The sequence below is a fragment of the Juglans regia genome, chromosome 10 (assembly GCF_001411555.2).
Source record: "Juglans regia cultivar Chandler chromosome 10, Walnut 2.0, whole genome shotgun sequence".
NCBI lineage: Eukaryota > Viridiplantae > Streptophyta > Magnoliopsida > Fagales > Juglandaceae > Juglans > Juglans regia.
Genome location: NC_049910.1, coordinates 21,703,354 through 21,723,126, shown reverse-complemented (window position 1 = coordinate 21,723,126; position 19,773 = coordinate 21,703,354). Strand labels below are relative to the sequence as shown.

The 19,773-nt window shown below is 37.8% G+C and overlaps 3 protein-coding genes across 5 annotated transcripts in view; 2 read left to right on the top strand and 1 right to left on the bottom strand.

Moving 5' to 3' along the window:
* LOC109009351 (indole-3-acetaldehyde oxidase-like) overlaps positions 1-18,337 on the top strand; it is a 37,246-nt gene extending 18,909 nt beyond the window's left edge. For 2 of the 3 annotated variants that reach the window (XM_035694492.1, XM_035694494.1), the window contains exons 7-10: positions 9,432-9,527; positions 9,702-9,800; positions 10,161-10,350; positions 17,755-18,337. In XM_035694492.1, the coding sequence (XP_035550385.1) occupies positions 9,432-9,527; positions 9,702-9,800; positions 10,161-10,350; positions 17,755-17,981 (612 nt within the window). In that variant the 3' untranslated portion in view covers positions 17,982-18,337. Of the gene's footprint in view, positions 1-4,436; positions 4,545-9,431; positions 9,528-9,701; positions 9,801-10,160; positions 10,351-17,754 lie in introns of those variants that run through there. The other variant, XM_035694493.1, reaches the window with a different exon arrangement.
* LOC109014734 (secreted RxLR effector protein 161-like) lies at positions 2,660-3,462 on the bottom strand. Its single transcript, XM_018997239.2, has one exon. It carries the CDS (start codon positions 3,387-3,389, stop codon positions 2,730-2,732), a length of 660 nt encoding a protein of 219 aa, XP_018852784.1. The 5' UTR covers positions 3,390-3,462; the 3' UTR covers positions 2,660-2,729.
* On the top strand, positions 4,513-6,604 carry LOC118349557. The gene is made up of 3 exons (XM_035694496.1): positions 4,513-4,587; positions 5,760-6,062; positions 6,148-6,604. The coding sequence occupies exons 2-3, from the start codon at positions 5,940-5,942 to the stop codon at positions 6,385-6,387; spliced, it is 363 nt and encodes a 120-aa protein (XP_035550389.1). The 5' UTR covers positions 4,513-4,587; positions 5,760-5,939; the 3' UTR covers positions 6,388-6,604.
* Positions 18,338-19,773: the final 1,436 nt, after the last annotated feature.

Here is a 19,773-nt window from a genome sequence, read left to right as displayed (position 1 = left end):
CAGCAGATAAAATATAATTAGATAGAACAGGAATAGGAGAAGAGTTCCGTGAAAAATTCAAAGAGCCATTGCTCAGGGATTCTGATTGATTCTGCACTGGGATGATAGGAAGGTCTTTATTTCTTTCAGGGATCCTCTTTCTAGTATAAACCAGAAGCTCAAAATTCGGATTAAATTTATCCTTTTGTAGTATTTCCTTCTCTGTTGGTAAAAAAAACCGATTCTGCCAATATCAGCATCTTGAATGCTATTTTCTTTTTTAGGAAAAAACTTAGTGATTTGTGGAGAGGATTCTATGGGAAATGTTTCGGTGTCTTGAGAAGGAAAGTCAACGATTGTATTTGGTAAAGGAGCGAGTTTTCCCAAAAATTATATTCTTCACCTATTTTCTTTCCTTGAAGAAAATTTTTGGTAAAGAAAGGAGTATTTTCCAAAAAAGAGACATCCATAGTAATATGAAATTTTTTTGTTTGAGGGTTAAAACATTTATACCCTTTTTGGTTAGGAGCATATCCTAAAAAGACACATTTTTCAGCTCTCGGATCTAATTTAGACCAAGATTTATTTGGTATGTGAACAAAAACTATGCAACCAAAATTTTTTAAAGGTAATTCTGAATTAATTCTAGATTCTAGAAATTCCTTTTTTGTAGAACTCGTGTAGACATCCGGTTGATCAAATAGGATGCAATCAAAATAGCATCTCCCCATAGATATTTTGGAATATTCATATAAAACATTATAGCACTGGCTACTTCAAGCAAATGTTTATTTTTTCTTTCGGCTATTCCATTTTGTTGGGGGGTATCACGACATGAAGATTGATGAGAAATACCTTTTCTTGTAAAGAGGCTGATTACCTGTCTGAGCATTAGACAACACGATAGAGCATTAGGTTCATTACCTGTCTGAGCCAAAGAAACACTAGGAATACCAGATGATGAATTGGATTTTAGTAGTGTAAGAAGATGCTCCATCTACTATTTGGTAAAGAGGCTGACCTCGGCTTCATTGGCAGTAGGGAAAGCTCGGCCAGATCTGTCACCAGGCTTGCTGCTTTTCCAATTTGCTGGTTTGCCATGAATTTTCCAGCAAGTCTCCCGGGTGTGGCACGGTTTGTTGCAATAATCACACCAAGCCTGTGGTTTGTCATCATTCCTGCGCTGGTAAGTGATGGCTTTACTGGAATTTGCATCAGCAGCCACTAAGGCAGAGCTTTCAACAGCAACATCGGGTCCTTTCTTGCCTAGCATCACATTCCTTCGACTCTCCTCTCTCCTTACCTCCGAAAAGACATCACCAATTGAGGGAAGGGGCTGTCTTCCAATAATTCTCCTCCTTACTTCATCAAATTCAATGTTGAGGCCAACAAGAAATTTAAAAATTCGATTGTCCTCCACAATTTTCTTGTGATGATGGCTATCTTCCACAGATTTCCGTTCATAGGTATTGAATAAATCGAGAGCTTGCCACACCCGTTTTAGAGAGTTGAAATACTTAGTGACACTATCCTCTCCTTGACGCATCTCACCAAGTTTGAGAGTCAACTAAAAAATTTGATATTGATTACCCAAATCAGAATACATCTGGTTCACATTCTCCCAAAGCTCTTGTGCCGTTGGATAGCGCATATAGTTAGAGCTAATATCTTCTTCCATGGAATTCACAAACCATGTAATGACCATGGAATTTTCAGCATCCTAAGTCACATAGGCCGGTCATCTTCTGCAGGGGCTGTTTTTTCACCAGTCAAATAGCCCATCTTCCCACGCCTTCGAATGTACATTCAAACCGATTGAGACCATTGCAAAAAATTATCACCATTCAAGTGGATAGTGGTAATTTGAACAGAGTGAGACTCGGAGTTGGTTCCATTACCTTTTGACGGGTTTGCAATAGAGGAGGATGGTGGGACTGCAACGGACTCAATTGAAACATCAGACATGGTGCGACAGCCGAGATAGAAAATAGGAAAGGAGTCAACAAGCAATAGCTTACTTTGATACCATAAAAACGGAGAGAATAGTTTGGGAATAATTTCCTAATTAAATTGAATTATTTCTAACATACACGGGTTTCTACTTATAGGAATTACAAGAAATCTAAACTAGGAAAGAATAACTTAGTTTACCTAATAAAGATACATTCCTAATTTATAATCATTGACTACTTACTGCCTAATTTACAGCTATACAATCTTGGTAATTACTGCCGAATATCTTTTCGATGTTCCAACATATATGATGTTTAAGGACTTAGATTAAGTTTGTAAATGAAGTGTATGGTTCGGATGTTTAGGAAATCATCAAAATATAAGAGATTGTAAGCTAAGTGTGCAAGGTCTTTTTTTTTTTTTTTCATTTTTTTTAATAAATGAAAGTCTCGGTTGGATCTCTAGTTTGTGATTTAAGTTTTCTCTCATGGCTATTTCGGTTTACTTGATTATTTGGGCTTCATATCTTCAAGATCTGATCTTAAGCATGAATTTGTGAAATCAGAATGATATTTCCATATTTATCAGGATTTCCACACTCTCCCTTAAGTTGGATCATAAATGTTGATCATATCCAACTTGCAGAGGAAATCATCAAAACTTTGTCTAGATAGCCCTTTGGTGAAGATGTTTGCTGTTTGCTCTTTTGTAGGAACCTAAGTCATACATATGGTTCCTTCTTCAACCTTTTCCTTGATAAAATGTCTATCCACTTCTACATGCTTGGTATTGTCATGCTAAACTGGATTGAGAGAGATGTTTATGGCTGCTTTGTTATCACAGTAGAGCTTGATAAGGAATTTCACTATGATATGTAGTTCTTCCAAGAGTTTCTGTAACCACAGTCCTTCACACATCCCTTGTGCAACTGCTCTAAACTCAGCTTCAGCACTACTTCTGGCCACTACATTCTGTTTTTTGCTTCTCCAAGTTACCAAATTTCCCCATACAAAGGTGCAGTACCCTGTGGTGGACCTTCTATCCTGTGCTGAACCTGCCCAATCAGCATCTGTGAAGACTTCTATTTCCTTGCTTTCACATTTTTTGAAGAATAGTCCTTTGCCCGGAGAACCCTTGAGATATCTGAGGATCTTGTGCACAGCTTCCAAGTGTGTTTCCTTTGGTGAATGCATGTGTTGGCTCACCACACTTAATGCGAATGCAATGTCAGGTTTGGTATGTGATAGATAGATTAGTTTGCTAACTAATCTTTGATATCTCTCTTTTTCAATAGGTCTTCCAAAGTCTCCTACTCTTTTTCCTGCTTCGATGGGAGTGTCACTTGGTTTACAACCAAGCATGCCAGTTTCGGTTAGGAGATCAAGAACATACTTGTGCTGCGAAACACTAATTCCCTTCTTTGATCTGGTAACTTCCATTCCCAAGAAGTACCTCATTTGTCCCAGGTCTTTACTTCAAACTCAGTGGATAATACTTTCTTCAACCTCTCCATCTCCACTAGATTATCTCTAGTTAGGATTATATCATCAACATATATAATTAGAATTGTTTTCTTTCCATCTTTGGACTACTGGAAAAATATAGTGTGGTCTGATTGTCCTTGCCGATATCCTTGACCCTTTATCACCTTTGCAAATCTATCAAGCCATGCTCTTGGAGACTGTTTGAGTCCATACAAGGATTTCTTGAGTTTACATACTCTGTTTTCTTCATCCTTCTTACAAAAACCTGGTGGTACACTATCATGAAAACTTCTTCTAATTCTCCATTCAAAAATGCATTCTTAATGTCAAGTTGTTGAAGTGGCCAATCCAAGTTGGCTGCCAAAGACAAGAGTACCTGAATTGTATTTAACTTTGCCACAGGTGCAAACGTCTTGATGTAGTCAATGCCATAGGTTTGTGTAAAGTCCTTTGCAACAAGAAGGGCTTTGTACCGTTCTACTGTCCCATCAGCTTTATATTTCACAGTGAAAACCCATTTGCAGCCCACTGGTTTCTTCCCTCTTGGCAAATTCATCACCTCCCAAGTTTCATTTTTTTCCAAGGCCTGCATTTCTTCCATAACTGCCTCTCTCCATTTTGGAATCTCCAAGGCTTCCTGAATATTCTTTGGAATTTTTATACTATCAAGGTTAGAAGTAAAGGCTCGACATCCTGTAGACAAAGTATTGTAAGACATGAATTTTGAAATAGGATAGAGAGTACATGATTGAGTTTGTTTCCTGAGAGCAATAGGTAACTCAATATCAGTAGGCTCAGATTTATTAGAGGAGGACTCATGACAATTTTGAGCTATTACCTACTTGGGATTGGAAAGAGACTCATGGTTGATTGGATCTATCATTGGTTCCAACTCTCTTGGTGCCTCAGGTGTGAGATTCTCCTTGTACCTTAATTTTGGCTTCCTTGAATAAACAAGTATTTCCTTGTCATTTTGTTTTTCTGCATCTCCCCCTGAGTTTAAGTTTTCTTCTGTAACAGGCAGCTTAGAAATGGTTGGGACAGATTCAACAATAGGGACAGATTCTGCAAAAATGGTTGGGACAGATTCAGCAATAAGGACAACGAAGTCCAGAAAATCCCAAGGCTGAGCTTCACTCAAATTCTTCCCCTGAAGAGAGGGCTTTTGGAAGTAAGGAGTGGTCTTAAAGAAAGTAACATCAAGGCTAACAAACATTTTTTGTGTAGCTGGATCATAGCATTTGTAGCCAATAAAAACACACTTAAGAGCTCTAGGGTCCAGTTTATTCTGATGGTGATCGTGAACATGGACAAAGGCTGTACAGCCAAACACTTTGAGAGATAGACTTGAGCTAAGCCGAGAGTTAGGAAAAAATTCCTTGAATTTTTTTAGAGGTGTTGTAAAAGAAAGGACACGGCTAGGCATTCTATTAATGAGATATAGCTGTTAAGATGGCATCTCCCTAGAATATTTTTGGCATGTTTGTAGTGAACATCAATGCATGAGCAACTTCAAGAATGTCTATTTTTTCGTTCGGCAACCCTATTTTGTTGGGGGGTGTCGACACATGAACTTTGATGAATTATCCCATGCTGTTGAAGATAATTTCCCAACATACTATTGAAATATTTTGTGCCATTATCAGTACGAATAATTTGAATTTTTGTTTGGAACTATGTTTGAATCATGGAATAAAATTGATAAACACAGAACGAACTTCAGTTTTGTCTTTCAATAGTAAACCCAACAAATACGAGTATGATCATCAATAAAAGTAACAAACCATCTTGTGTGGGAACGATTAAGAGTACGAGAAGGTCCCCATAAATCGCTGTGAATCATAGTGAAAGGTTTGGATGGTTTGTATTTGGATTTTGGGAAAGAAGTACGCTGATGTTTAGCAAGTTCACAAATTTCACGTTGAAAACAAGAGACGTTTTATTCGAACAAATGGAAGGAAATAAAAGTCTCAAATACTGAAAATTGGGATGACCCATTCTAGAATGCCATAACAAAAGTTCACTATACTTAGGAATAGATGCAGAATCACAAATAGCAATTTGACTTTGCTCGCTCACATTAGCCTCCTCAAAGTAGTAGAGCCCCTCACACTCCTTAGCACTGCCAATCATCTTCCCCGATGATAGGTCCTGAAAGACACAATGAGAGGGAAGAAATTTAGCTGAGCAATTGGAATTTTTTGTCAACTGGCTAATGGATAACAAATTGCATGATAACTTAGGGACATGAAGAACAGATTCTAGTGTTAATAGAGTCAGAAATTTGGATACTCCCTTTGCCTCAACAGATGAGAGTGAGCCATCTGCAATTTTAACTTTCAGATTTCCAGCACAAGGTGAGTATGAGAAGAAAAGATGATAAGAATCAATCATATGATCAAAGGCACCCGAATCAATAATCCACGGAGTTTTGTGCCGAGAGGTGGTATTTAAGGCTTTCAAAAAATTACCTCTGTGTGCTAAAGAACCAGACGAGACACTTGTGGAGGACTGACCCGAAGCATGAAGGGTAGAAATCATTTTATAAAGTTGCTCCAACTGTTCAGCGTTAAATGCACTGCTTGGAGTGGGATTTTGGCTCTTTTCTCCTTGAGGTTGCTCAATTTGATGATCAACAGCAACTTGGTAACCACGGTTTCGGTTGTTCTGCCTTGGTTTCCAATCAGATGGTTTCCCGTGTATCTCCCAACAATTGTCTTTTTTTGTCCAGGTTTTCGGCAATGCTCACACCAAGGACGTCCCTTCTGTTGTCTTGAACCTGATCCAGCAAGAGTGCCCCGAGACACCAAGGCAGACATTTCAGGTCCAGTATGTCCAGCAGAGACAATCTCTTTCAGCATTACCTTACGCCTATTTTCTTCTCGCCTCACCTCTGAGAAGACTTCGCGTGTTGAAGGTAGGGGACGTTGGCCAAGAATTCTTCCGCGAACATCATCCAGGTCTCGATTAAGACCTGCAAGAAATTCAAAAACTCTTTCATTTTCGAGTCGCTTCTTGTATCGCACACTATCACCAGTGCACTCCCATTCTTCAAAACTCAGATCGAGTTCTTGCCAAAGGGTTGTCATCTCCATGTAATAATCCCTGACCTCCCTCTCCCCTTGCTTCATTTGCCATAGCAAATTCTTAATCTCAAATATGTGAGAGGAGTTTTCAACATCAGAATATGTTTCAAGAACAGCTTCCCACACATCTTTTGCTGATGACAAGAATAGATAGGTCTTGCCGATGGTAGGCAAGCCAAGCAGTCACCATTGAATTTTCTGACTTCCATTTTTTGAGGGAGGAAGCGTCAGTTGAGGCTGGCTTTTTTGTCTCGCCGGTAAGGTATCCCAGTTTGCCTTTACCGTCGATTATGAGCTTAATCGATTGGGCTCATTCACGAAAATTCTTCCCATTTAGCTTCTCCACCATGAGTTGAAAGGATGAGTTATCAAGTCCAGTTGAACCCATGGTGGAAATAGCTTCTGATTCACTATCGGGAGTTTCAGAGGTCATCGATCCCTTGCTGTTGACGGTAGTTTCCGTCATTGATAGCTAGGTTTAGGAAAAAAACACTAGCTCTGATACCATGAAATCAGAATGATATTTCCATATTTATCGGGATTTCCACAATTTGTTTCGAAACTTAGGTTACTTTGGTGACTAAGCACAAAGTGTTCAAAAGAGTTAGAAATATACTAATAGGTCACAGTTTGATGTTTGAAAGTCATGGATGTATTAGTTTTCATTTAATTGCTAATCTGGTCTTATGTGACATGAATTAAGTAAGTAAACATGATTTTAATCTATGCTGTAGGCTAAAATTGAAGGATACTTTCGTTTCAGTGCCTACAATGTGAGTTTAGGTTTTAATTGTAATTAGTGTAATGTGTATCATCAAAGCTTCAGGTTCAGTGACATTTTTGGGTTGTTCAATGAAAAATTATGTTTTGAGGTCAGAAATGGATTTAGCATTAAAGTTATATGCTGTTTGCAAAGTTTCATAAGTTTAGGGGCCGGATTGCAAATATTGAAAGTTTAGGGGTCAATATGTAATTTCCAAAAGTTAAGGGGTTGAAGTGAAATTTTGTGAAGTTCTGGAAGTTCAGAATCTTTGTGTTTCTTTATGTGTTATTTGAAGAATTTCTAACATTAAGTATCACTCATTTGCAGCACGGCAATGCCAAATATAGAACAAGGAGTTTGTAAGTTAGGTTCTAACTTATACTAGGTTAAGATAAATTTGATTATTTCTAAATGCTTCATGATTATTGTACATTTTTTACTTGTTACAAGTTATTCATGTGCTATGCCATGATTAAATGTCGTTATCATATATCCATGCAAAGAAGTGCATGTCATGCATTGAAAAACTATTTTTGTCACAACCCTAATGCTAGGATGAGGGATTATCCTAGTGAAACTCCCCTGTCTACTCTAGAGTGAGTAAAATTGGAGTGGAATCCCTTGGGTTGATGAAGACTATCAACGACCTTCGATGGGATAGTACTGGTCCCAGAGCGAGGGTAAGAGCCTTCTAGTTGGTGGAGGTGCTAGAATAGTCATGGTGAAGGATGTTTCATGAAGCCAGGTATTTGTTAGATGAAGCCAAAGCCAGGCATTACCCATCGTGTGGTGAAGATAACTAGTAGGTGCACATGGTTTTATAGGGAGCTGAGAGGTACCACATGTAAGGATTAGAAAGGATACAGGATGTTTTTGCACGTCACGTTGTTATGACATTCGCTAGATTTCTAAAAAGGAATCTAGAGGAGAGAAAAATACAGTTCCATGGAATGCAAGTTTATGTTCATGCATACATTTCATAAATACTATTTGTCATGCTTATGTTATCTTTGTATATGTTTGTGGCATAACTTACTGAGATTTCAATAAATCTCACTGTGGTAGTTCCACTACCATTCCCACCTAGGAATGGTAGAAGTTGTGATAGGGCAAAAGGTGATTGGAGAGGATGAGGAAGAGCAAACTAGTTTGGACGGGGTTGACTGATGGGGAACCCGAATATGATGGAAGAATGGAATTACTTTTGCTGTTTTTGGAAATTGTTTTACTTTTAATGATGAAACTTGAGAATCCTTTTTGATGTTATGACTGTAATGTAAGGAGGATGATACTCCACTGCAACAGATTAAGTTTCGGATTATGGGTTTGAGCATGAACCACGATAAATATGCTGTATTTTGGAAGTTATGTTTTAATTTGGGATCACTAGTTTATTCTGGTACCAATAATTAACTTAGTTAAATTTGAACATGCTAGGTGCATTGCATGTTAACTATCATGAATGGGTGTATGTAACTCAGTGTTGCATGTCCCGATGGTTCGATCTCGGCCAAATCCCAAGCGGGGGATTGGGGACATCACACAAAGGATCCCTTAAAAGCTGCATTCTATGCTTGGATAATCTCTCTAGGGAAGATTCCCGCTACGGATAATTTACTAGAGAGAAATTGCCATAATTGATCAGTGTTGCTTGTGTAAGAGTACATTGACCATTTTGTGTAATTGGAAGATGGTTCCTACTTGCCTCATTTTGTGTATTTGGAAGGAAATTAATAGCAAAATCTTCGAGGACAGCAAACAAACTTTGTAGGTGCTCAAAAATCTTTTTATCAATAACCTTCTCACGTGGAATGTTTCTAGACTTTAGTAGACTAAATTTGCATGATTTTCTTGTATCTTTTTCCTCTTTTAGATAGTGTCTCTCTTGGATATTTCCTGTGTACTGGGCTTACATCTCTCGTGCTATTTTTTAATAAAGATTATTTTACTTATCAAAAACATTTAGCATGTGAGCAAATTTCAAACAAATGCAAGGCATAAATAATATGTAAGCAGGTGCATGCTGTAAGACGAGTGGCTTATAAAAACTCCTAGGAGACAGGATATTGCTTACCTCCCATTCTTTTTTTTTTTTTTTCTCCCTCAAATGTTGTGGCTTTGATATATTTCAACTTTAAGATCTGACTCAGCTCTGTATAAATGTAGGCACACTTACAATCTGTAAATTTATCAGCAAGTTCATTATTTGTTCCTGACCTTAATTCGATGAAATACCTGAACTATGGTGCTGCAGTAAGCGAGGCAAGTTTATCTTGACACCTTATTACTTTGGTCTGTGCTTGTTTTGCCCTTCTTTGAGTAAAGTTGCATGAGGCACACTGGTGCAGTTCTGGTGTACTGTATTGAAGAAAGTGACTTACTACAGTGAGAATACTTATGTCAGTTGAAACAATAACACAAACTATGCTGTACCAGGTGGAGGTAAATCTTTTGACAGGAGGAACTACAGTTTTGCAAACAGATATTATCTATGATTGCGGACAGAGTCTTAACCCTGCTGTGGATTTAGGACAGGTTAGCTTTGCTTTGATCGCATGTGCTTCCAAAAACTATATGTTTGTGTTTTCATCTTAAGTCGTCAGACATTCCTAGTAAGTGAAAATCGTATTTCAAAGGGTTGAATACTAAGATAGTCCCTATGGTTTGCCTTTTGGAAAAATTAGTCCCTATGCTCTAGTTTCAAACTTTTTACTCCCTGTGCATTCAGTTTTGATTATTTTAGTCATTGTGTTAATAATCCATTAATAATCCTTTAAAACTGTCACTTCAGCACCAATTATTGTGTGTCACATGCATGTAAAGAGGTGCTAGGGAATTCTCCACATACATAGAAAGACTTGCAATAATAAAGGACACTAAAGTTGCTTCCTACAGATTGAAGGAGCTTTCGTCCAAGGGCTTGGGTTTTTCATGCTTGAGGAATACTTGACAGATTCAAATGGATTAGTGGTTGCAGAAGGCACATGGACATATAAGATTCCTACACTTGACACAATACCCAAAAAGTTCAACGTTGAAGTACTGAACAGTGGACGTCACCAAAAACGTGTTCTCTCTTCAAAAGGTATGTTTCTTAAAATTTTTTAATCACATACTGTAGAAACTTATGGAGGGAAAATACTTCACTCACTCCATTCATTGATGTACAATAGCATATATATACTATATGCAGTTGACGATTATACCCTCACAAGTTACAGTTATTACAACAATGTCCTCTAACACTCCCCCTCAAGCTGGGGCATATATATATATATCATATAAACCCAACTTGAAACAAATAAGTTTTAACCGACTCCAACACAAGGACTTAGTAAACATATATGCGAGTTGATCGGCAGACTTCACAAAAGGTGTAGAAATGTCACCACTTAGTATCTTATCTCGAATGAAGTGACAATCAATCTCATTGTGTTTAGTCCTGTCATGGAACACAGGATTAGAGGCAGTATGCACTGCGGCTTGATTATCACAATATAATTGGAGAGGGACAGGAGCTGGAAACCCAATCTCTTGAAGGAAGTGTTGCAACTATGTCAGCTCACTAGTAGTGTGAGCCATTACCCTGTATTCAGCTTCTGCACTAGACCAAACTACTACTACTTGTTTTTTACTCTTCCATATAACTAAGTTACCTCCCACAAAGGTACAATATCCAGCAGTAGATCTTCTATCTAAATGGGATCCTACCCATCAGCATCTAAAAAAGCTTCAACCCTAAGATGTCCATTTGGTCGATACAGTAATCTAAGGCTAGGGGCTCGCTTAACATAACGAAGAATATGAATTACAACATCCCAATGTGAGACCTTAAGCGTTTGTAAAAATTGACTCAGTATACTCACTGCATAAGAGATGTCCGGTCTAGTGATAGAGAGAATTCAATTTCCCAACAAGTCTTTGATACCTACCAGGATCTGCAAACAACTCCTCTTTTTCTTTCAAGGTTGATATCCTTTTTAGATCTACCGACTTTAATTCCAAGGAAATATCTAAGCTTGCCCAAGTCTTTTGCCTGAAATTGATCATGTAAACTGTTTCAGCCTCGCAATTCCAGCAGAGTCACTCCCAGTAATTACAATGTCGTCCACATACAACCAACAAAATGTGACCTGCATCATTATGTAGGTGAAATACCAAATGATCTGTTTGGCATCTATGAAGACCAATGCCAATACAATATCAGAATACTTCCCAAACCACGCTCGAGGAGATTGTTTCAAACCATATAATGCATTTTTTAACTTGCATACAGTATCTTGATACTCCTCTTGAGCAACAAACCCAGGTGGTTGCTCCATATAAACTTCTTTATGCAAGTTGCCATGCATAAATGCATTCTTAACATCCAGTTGAAATAAGGGCCAGTCTAATTAGCAGCAAGAGAGATCAACACTCGAACATAAGAGATTTTGGCAACTGGGGAGAAAGTCTCCTCGTAATCAACACCATATGTTTGAGTGTAAACCTTAGCAATCAAGCGGGCTTTCAAACGTTCCACCGACCCATCATGATCAAATTTGATTGTATATACCCATTTACAGCCAACAAGTTGCTTACCAGGTGGTAGTGGAACAAGATCCCATGTCCCATTATGGTGAAGGGAATCCATTTCATTTTTCATAGCTTTCCTTCATTTCGGATAAGATAAAGCATCCTGAACTGTCTTAGGAACAGAAAGTTTTGAAAGTTGAGAAGTAAAACATGAGAATGAAGGAGATAAGACATCATACGAGACAAATTGACTAATTGGATGTTAACTGACACAAGATCGAGTACCTTTGCGGATAGCAATTGGTGGAGAGTCTAAAGTACTGGGTAACTCAGGATCTAAAGATGGAGACATGGTTGGTGAAGGCATGGAAGTCAGTGGCCATAAACGACGCGAGTAAACCTGTAAAGGAACTGGAGGAGGGTTGGGTAAGGTTGGGTGAGTGTGAAGGAGAAAGTGTAAGAGTAGGTAATGGTAGAGGATCACACTCAACACTCGAAGTTTTATCCGAGAAATAGGGTATGGACTTCTTTAGGTAACATCAACACTTGTAAAGTAGAGTCTAAGAACATAACAACGATATCCTTTTTAAGTGAAAATAACCAACAAAAAAAACACTTGGTAGAACGTGGATCAAACTTATCAAAACCTGGGCCAAGGTTATGAACATAGCAAACACACCTAAAGATTTTTGGAGGAAGGGAAAATGGTGGAGATAAAGGAAACAAGATGGCGAAGGGAGAGGAACCATCGAGAATTGATGAAGGCATACAGTTAATAAGGTGACAAGCAATAAGAACACCATCACTCCAAAATCGTATAGGAACATGCATGTTAGTAAAAGTGTTCGGGTTACATCTAACAGATGATGATTTTTGCGTTCAGTCACCCTATTCTGTTGGGGTGTATAAGAACATGAAGTTTGATGAACAATTCTTTTATTACTTAAGTAAGTAGCAAAGGCACTAGATTGATATTCTTTGGCATTATCAAAATGCAAAACTTGAACCCTTTTGTTAATTGAGTTTTAATTTCTTTCCAAAACATTTGAATACGGAAAGAAGTTCAGATTTTGCCTTCATCAGAAACACCCATGTCACACGAGAGTAGTCATCAAGAAATATGACAAAATATTGAAACTTGTTTGATTCAATGTTGATTGGTCCCCATATATCAGAGTGAACCAATTCAAAAGGACTCAATGCTTGTTTATCAACTCGAGGGACGAAAGACACACGATGATGTTTACTAATTTGACATACTTCACAAAGAAAGGGAGACACATTTCCTAGAATTCTAACCTAATGCTTCATAAGGGAAAGAGAAGGGTGACCAAGGCGACAGTGCCATTCATAAGCAGATGAGAAGGAGGATGTAAGGGCTCGACAAGATGTGCCTTGGGGAGACTTCGGCCTAGATTTCCTTTTTCTTCATTTTCTTTTTTCAAAATCTCTTACAAGAATTTTCTTTCTTTGCAAAAGTTTTCCTCTCTTTTATTTTGAAAAGTGAACATAATCTGTTAAGCCTGGGCTTTGTACCAACCGTAACACCAGATTTTGAGTTATTCATAAAATTAATCCTCCAGTCTGAAGGTCCAATCCTACATGCCCAATAAGTAACTTCAAGGAATGAACACAGGCTTAAGGGCCTAATTTTTTTTATCTAAACCTAATTCACTCCTTAGAAATAGAAACATTGATTATAGTTTAAACCCTAACTTTCCTAAATTAGAAACCTCAAAAGTAAAGTTTGGTGAGTTACATGGCTCGTGTCCAATAGCTTTTCACCCTCTACCCATATTCTCATCTGGAAAGTGGGCTGCTTCTTTTTATAATATTAGCTAGGCCATTAAGGTCTCGTTGGTTACATAGATTAGATGAGATGAGATGAGATAAAGTTGAAAGTTAAATAAAATATTATTAGAGTATAATTTTTTAATATTATTTTTGTTTTGAAATTTGAAAAAGTTGAATTATTTATTATATTTTGTGTGGGAATTTGGAAAACCAACTTAGTAACCAAACCAAGCCTAAATGTGGGTTGGATCATTTCCTAAACCAACCTTATGGGAGTAAAGCTCGCTTGAGACTTGGGGCCAGGTCTTCCTTCCATATTATTAAGAGTTCCGAGATGCCCTTTTCCCACGTGCTCCAAGCCCTCCTCCAATATTATTAAAGCCCCGTTTGGATGTTGGAACATACTGAGAGCAAGTCAGTTATGTCTAATTTTAAGCTGAGTCTAACATCTAAAGACCCAACTCCTAAATTACTCAACTCAAAACCTCTTTACACATGGGAACCACAACTTTTTTCAACTCAATACATTTTTACACGCGAGACTCACAACCTTTTTCAACTTTCCATAAATACATCTAAACTCATCTTAGGTGGGTCCCACAAAACTCATTTTACTATCTCAACTCACTACTATTTATAAAAAATTCAACTTATCTCAACTCAGCTCAACATCCAAACGGGGCCTAAGAGTCCCTCCATATCTGCCACCTGTTTCTACAATTTCTCCATTTGGTTTGTAACATGGAGTAGAGCACTTTGAATTTCCGAAGGTGCTGCTGTTGCAGCAGATTTTTCGACAATTTCAGATTGTTCTGGCTTCTAATACACCTTATCTCAATCCTCGACAATTTCAGATCGTTCTGGCTTCTAATACACCTTATCTCAATCCATGTCTGACAACCTTGATTGAGATCATTTTCCCTCTGCTACGGCCACCTGATCTGTCTTGGAATCAACTTGCACGCAATGAACATTACACTGGGTGATCTGTAGGGATGCCTCTGAGGCTTAAGTCAATTTCCTTTAACTTTCTCTTATCAGAGTCGAGAGAAAGTCTTTGCCTTATCAAAGTGTATTTATGATATGGTGGGAAAGTTTCCCCTTTCTGCCACAGTTGTTGAAACATTTAATGTAGGTCACATCGCCTGAACGCATTAAATACGAGAAGTATGCTGAGGTTCGGTGCCGTTTATTGCAAGTAATTATGGCACGTCTCAGGCCATTACACATTTATTATACTTTTCCCATCTGGTCTAATCATCCGTCTTGTCAACCCCTACATCACTTCCAATGATGGGACCTGTATGCTAAGGTTCTCATTTCTCCCATTCGCCACCTTTTGCCCTCCATTTGTCGCTTGGTGGCTTGGGTCTTAAATCTCTTCTGATGTCGTCTGGCAGCTTACTCAAAAGGTGACAACTGGTGAGTTTCTCATTGCATCGTATCGCGCTCCATGGTTCATCACCTGACTCAACTGCCTTTTCCCCCAACAGCCTTGATGATGTCGTGATAACCAATTCTTCATGTTCATAGTCTCAAGTTTTGAGCCCTGATTTCTCCCTTTCATGACCTCAGCATATGGACTTCTCTTCCCCATTGCTTTTGGAACTACCAGCTCCGCCACAGATGGTGGTCTGCTGTTCAACATCGAGCTCCTTGAATTGTAGCCAAGCCCATTGAAAGAATGAAAAAACTCTGCCCTACACACTTGTCTCGAATGTGTTCCATCCCTGCAGTTCCATAGTATTTGCACATGTTTGCACAACAAAAGCACTGCTCCCTACACTAAAGAGTCATGGAAGACAGCAGCCAATATCCACACTTACTCTCCCCAATGAGAGACAATGATGAAAATCAGCCATGTTGTGTTGGAGTGCTCAAGCACCCAATCTTACTAATAATAAGAAAGGGGCTCGAAAACTGCAAAGAAAGTCGAGCTGCTCTAATCAAGCTGTGAAATCGGCATGGTGAGGTATTGGAAGTGTTCAGCAAGGTTTACTTCTCTCAGACTGGAATTTAGTTGGATAGATTGGTTTTGTTTAGGACAGCATCTCCAGGCCATATTCATGGCAAGTGCCTGAGGTGGTGGCAACTTGGTATGCAGAAGAATCATCACATCCAGCTGTTATTACTCAACCAGGTATGCCAGCTCTTCTCAACCATTCCAACTACAGAGATACCCTCCTCTGCCCAAAACCCAAACATCTACAACTCAATTATAGCGTGATTAAGCAAAGCCATAAGAGAAATTGAGGCACTAGCCCCAAATAGAAATTTGTGACGAAAAAGGAAGTGAAAAACTAGGGGGATTTACATTAACCACAGAGTAACAGGAAGCAGTTAAAGAAAGTAAACACACTAACAATGATAAGACCTGTTTAATTCTCTATTAAGGGAGCAAAGTGACTGTTGAAAACATTCTCTCTTCTGCTTCCATACTTCCATGATCAACCCACAACTCGACTGAAAACATATTTTTATAGTAACATTGCGTGTCAACTTCTCCTGTAGTTTCAAGATATAACGTTTAATATTTGTCTTATCCAGTCATTTTCTTCTAAAGTCCATGCTAGGGTAGGGATATTTCTAATTAAAATATAAATTGGGTGTAGACATTCCTTGGCAAATTCTTACCCCTGGTCTAGTTGTGAAGTGTAAATAAAGCATCAAAATTACCTCCTAGTATTTTCTGCATACAGTTCTTATTTAGTCGGGGATTTTATATTGTTGAAACTGCTGGCTCTGAACATTTCAACTTGTTAAGTAGACAGACGTATTCCTTAGGTGACCTACGTTGGTCAAACTTTTTACTTTGTCTTTCAGAACTGGCATATGAAAAATGCATTGGGAAGATGTCTTTGGGGAACCATTTTTGGTGAGGTAGACTTTGGGGAACCAGTAAGTTTGGGTCTACGGTTGTCTAAGAAATGGTTTAGGTCTTGTGGATTTGTTGGGTTATAAAGTGGCTAGTCTTGAAGCCAAATGTTGAACAACTCGGGAAACAAGCTCCATTGGTGGACAGCTGCCATTTGAAGGGCTTGTAGGTTGGTTTTGATTGGTTAAAACCAGTGTCAGAGCCAGGTTGGTTAGTTGGAGTGGGCCGACTGATTAGGGGAATCCTCTTCCAAGTCTACTTCTCTCTGCATGCTTATTGATTTTTTTTTCTCAGCAAGTACATCTTTTTTTAAATATATCGTTTATGATTCAATAAACTTGCACTTTGCACCATTTTCTTTCACAGGTATACTTCTCTTTTATCATTGCATGTGCAGTGTTTTTTTCTCTGTAATTTATAATTTCAAATTATTGTACTGTCACTTCAAAGGCATCTTTTGAAACTGTTTCCCACTTTATTATTTTTAATGACTTGGTTCTGGTTTTATACCCTCCGACTTTCCAAATTGAGCTCTGATTTCCTTGTCTGTGGCTGGTGTGCTACTCTTTCTTTTGGCCTGATCACGTACATTATCGTGATTTGTTACTAATATCAAGCATGCTCCCACTTCTTTCATATTAATTCTACTTGTTAACATGATGGCATGACACACAACAAGCAAATTCATATGCCTTAGAAACAAGTGGCACACTACTCATGCAAAACAGTAGAAACAAAATGAATCTAGTCACTTGGCATTTTGCCAAGCATCTAGACCATGACAAAAAAAGGGGGGAGAAGGTTGGATATATATATATATATATATAGAGAGAGAGAGAGAGAGAGAGAGAGAGAGAGAGAGAGAGAGAGAGAGACCACCACTGGACAGACTAAAAGAGAAGCAGAAACAATTTCTCATTGAGGCGAACACCAGTACTCAAAGTTCCTATCTCTCCACTAATACACACATATCTAAAGAGAAGCAGCAACTCTTCCGCATCCATGCAAAGACAGGTACTACATATCAATACCAAAACTCCTAGCCTACTAGTCCCAACGACGCTTCAAACTATTTTTGTAACTTGACTTGCCTTCTTTAATAGGACCTCTTGCCTGCAACTATGGCATGTTAAAAAGGCCAACATGAAAATGCAAAGAACACCCTTGTTCCAATAAACTTAAATTTGCCAAATATAAAACGATAACAAGATACTCATAATCAAGTACGATAGACATTATACCATCCCCACACGCAGTGATAAATTTAGAAGTGATTAAAAAAGCGAAAACTATTTTTTTGTGCAGCTTCAGGGGAGCCACCATTACTTCTAGCAGCATCTGTTCACTGTGCTACGAGAGCAGCCATTAAAGAAGCCAGAAAGCAGCTTCTCTTTTGGAGCGGCCAAGATGGGTCTACAACAAATGCAACAATATTTGATCTGGAGGTTCCCGCTACCATGCCTGTTGTAAAGGGCCTCTGTGGGCTAGAAAGCGTGGAGAGGTACTTGGAATGGATAATTGGCACAAAGTAGTAGTGAAGAAGGATGTCAAATGTCCTACGAGTTGTGTGGAGCTGTTTGCCGCTGCGTTGTAAGATTGTTAACATGCATATGTGATAACAATAAGTGATAACACTCATGCTGAAAGTATGAGCTCCATTTTATTGTATGATAGGGGTGCGGAATGTTTATGTTTGTTTTGATTGGAAGTGTACGAAGAGAGTAGTCCTCGGAGCAATGTAAATTCAGCGAATAAAATAAGCTCTATGTAATTTTCAGATTACATATTTTGTGTATATTGTTATGCTTATTGGAAGGAAAGCTTGTAATAAAAATCCTTGACTTTGTAGAATTCTCATAGGTAGAAATGCATTTATAGATTATTATTACTCCAATTTGAGTTATATTTTGTAATAATATTTTATTTAATAAGTATTTATTATTCTTAAAATTAGATTAATTCTTTAAATTGCATTAATTTAGTCTCCAGATTATATTGTATGTGATTTATGCATATTAATGTGACTAATATACAAAAGATATCACTCACCCGTTCTTATAAATTATAAGTCATAGTCGGTAATAAAAGTGAACATTTGATTAGAGAAGACTAAAAGAAGTCAGTTGAGATTATTCATCTTAATCATAGAAATAATGATGTTTAACAAACACATTGATATACTTAGAACGTATTGAACTGAACCATGTAATTATTATTTTGAAAGGTATTGTCGGCTGGATGCTATATTTCCTATTCTCATAGCATTTGATTTTCAGTCTTGAGAAAGCTGTGAATTCAAATATAACGTGTATGTTACTTTGATGTGTATTAAGATCTACGATTCTATTGGGTCAACATTTCATTATGTTAGGTAATCACATTAAAATTGTGGGAATATTGATTTTCAAAATGACAATCAAACCCTCTCTTTTTAGATATAAAAAACGTCATTTTGAGATAAATTTAGTGAGAACTAATTATTTTGAATCTTGAGAATGATATTATTATTAATGTGAGTCAATAATGGGAAATTGAAGATAAAGATAATAGGTGGTAGAACCAGCCATAACCATAATATATAAAATAAAAAACAATTAATAAACATACTTGATTTTATTGAAATCATACTTACAAAAGAGATTAACTCACAAAGGTAGAAGCGGAAAGCATGATAGTAACTAATTACATGTCACAAGCCCACGAACCGAATACATGGTCCATGGGCCTTGGGCCAATTTAAATTCATTTACAACTTCTTTTACTTTGATGCTATCTGTTATTTGGACTACAATTAGCTATTGGGCCTTGGGCCTTAGTTTTATTTTCTTATATGCCTTTAGTTGTGTTAGCCTAGATCCATGAAAGGGTCATTTTCTTTATGTAAGAGCCAAGGGCTCTAGGGTTGAACATTCAGAAAAGTTAATGCAAATGTTATTTCTTCTTCTTTTATCATATTCTTCTTTTTTTTTTCAATGGAGGTGCTCCCCTCGAAGTGAGTAATTTTCTCATATATTTTATAGTTAGCCAAACACCTATTATTAGGTGTGTTACAAGTGATATTCAGAGCCAGTCTTTCCTTGGCATCGACTTTATCAATGAGAATGGAAAACATCATCTCAGCCTTGCTAAATATCAAAGAGTTAACCGAAGACAATCTTCAACGCTTCGATGTTGTTCAACAACATATGAAGGATTTGCGGGAAAGTCACAACAAAATGCACCAAGTATTTCAACAATCCCTTGACGATTTTGCTAGCAACATCTAGGAAAGCTTCAACCAATTCGAAGATCAAATCTGTGACATACAAGAGGAAGATGCAGTTG

Coding starts and splice junctions, on each gene's coding strand:
- LOC109014734 (XM_018997239.2), bottom strand. CDS start 3,389: ATGAGGTACTTCTTGGGAATGGAAGTTACCAGATCAAAGAAGGGAATT.
- LOC118349557 (XM_035694496.1), top strand. CDS start 5,940: ATGAAGGGTAGAAATCATTTTATAAAGTTGCTCCAACTGTTCAGCGTT. Junction 6,063..6,147: donor TGATGATCAACAGCAACTTG/GTAACCACGGTT, acceptor TTTTTTGTCCAG/GTTTTCGGCAATGCTCACAC.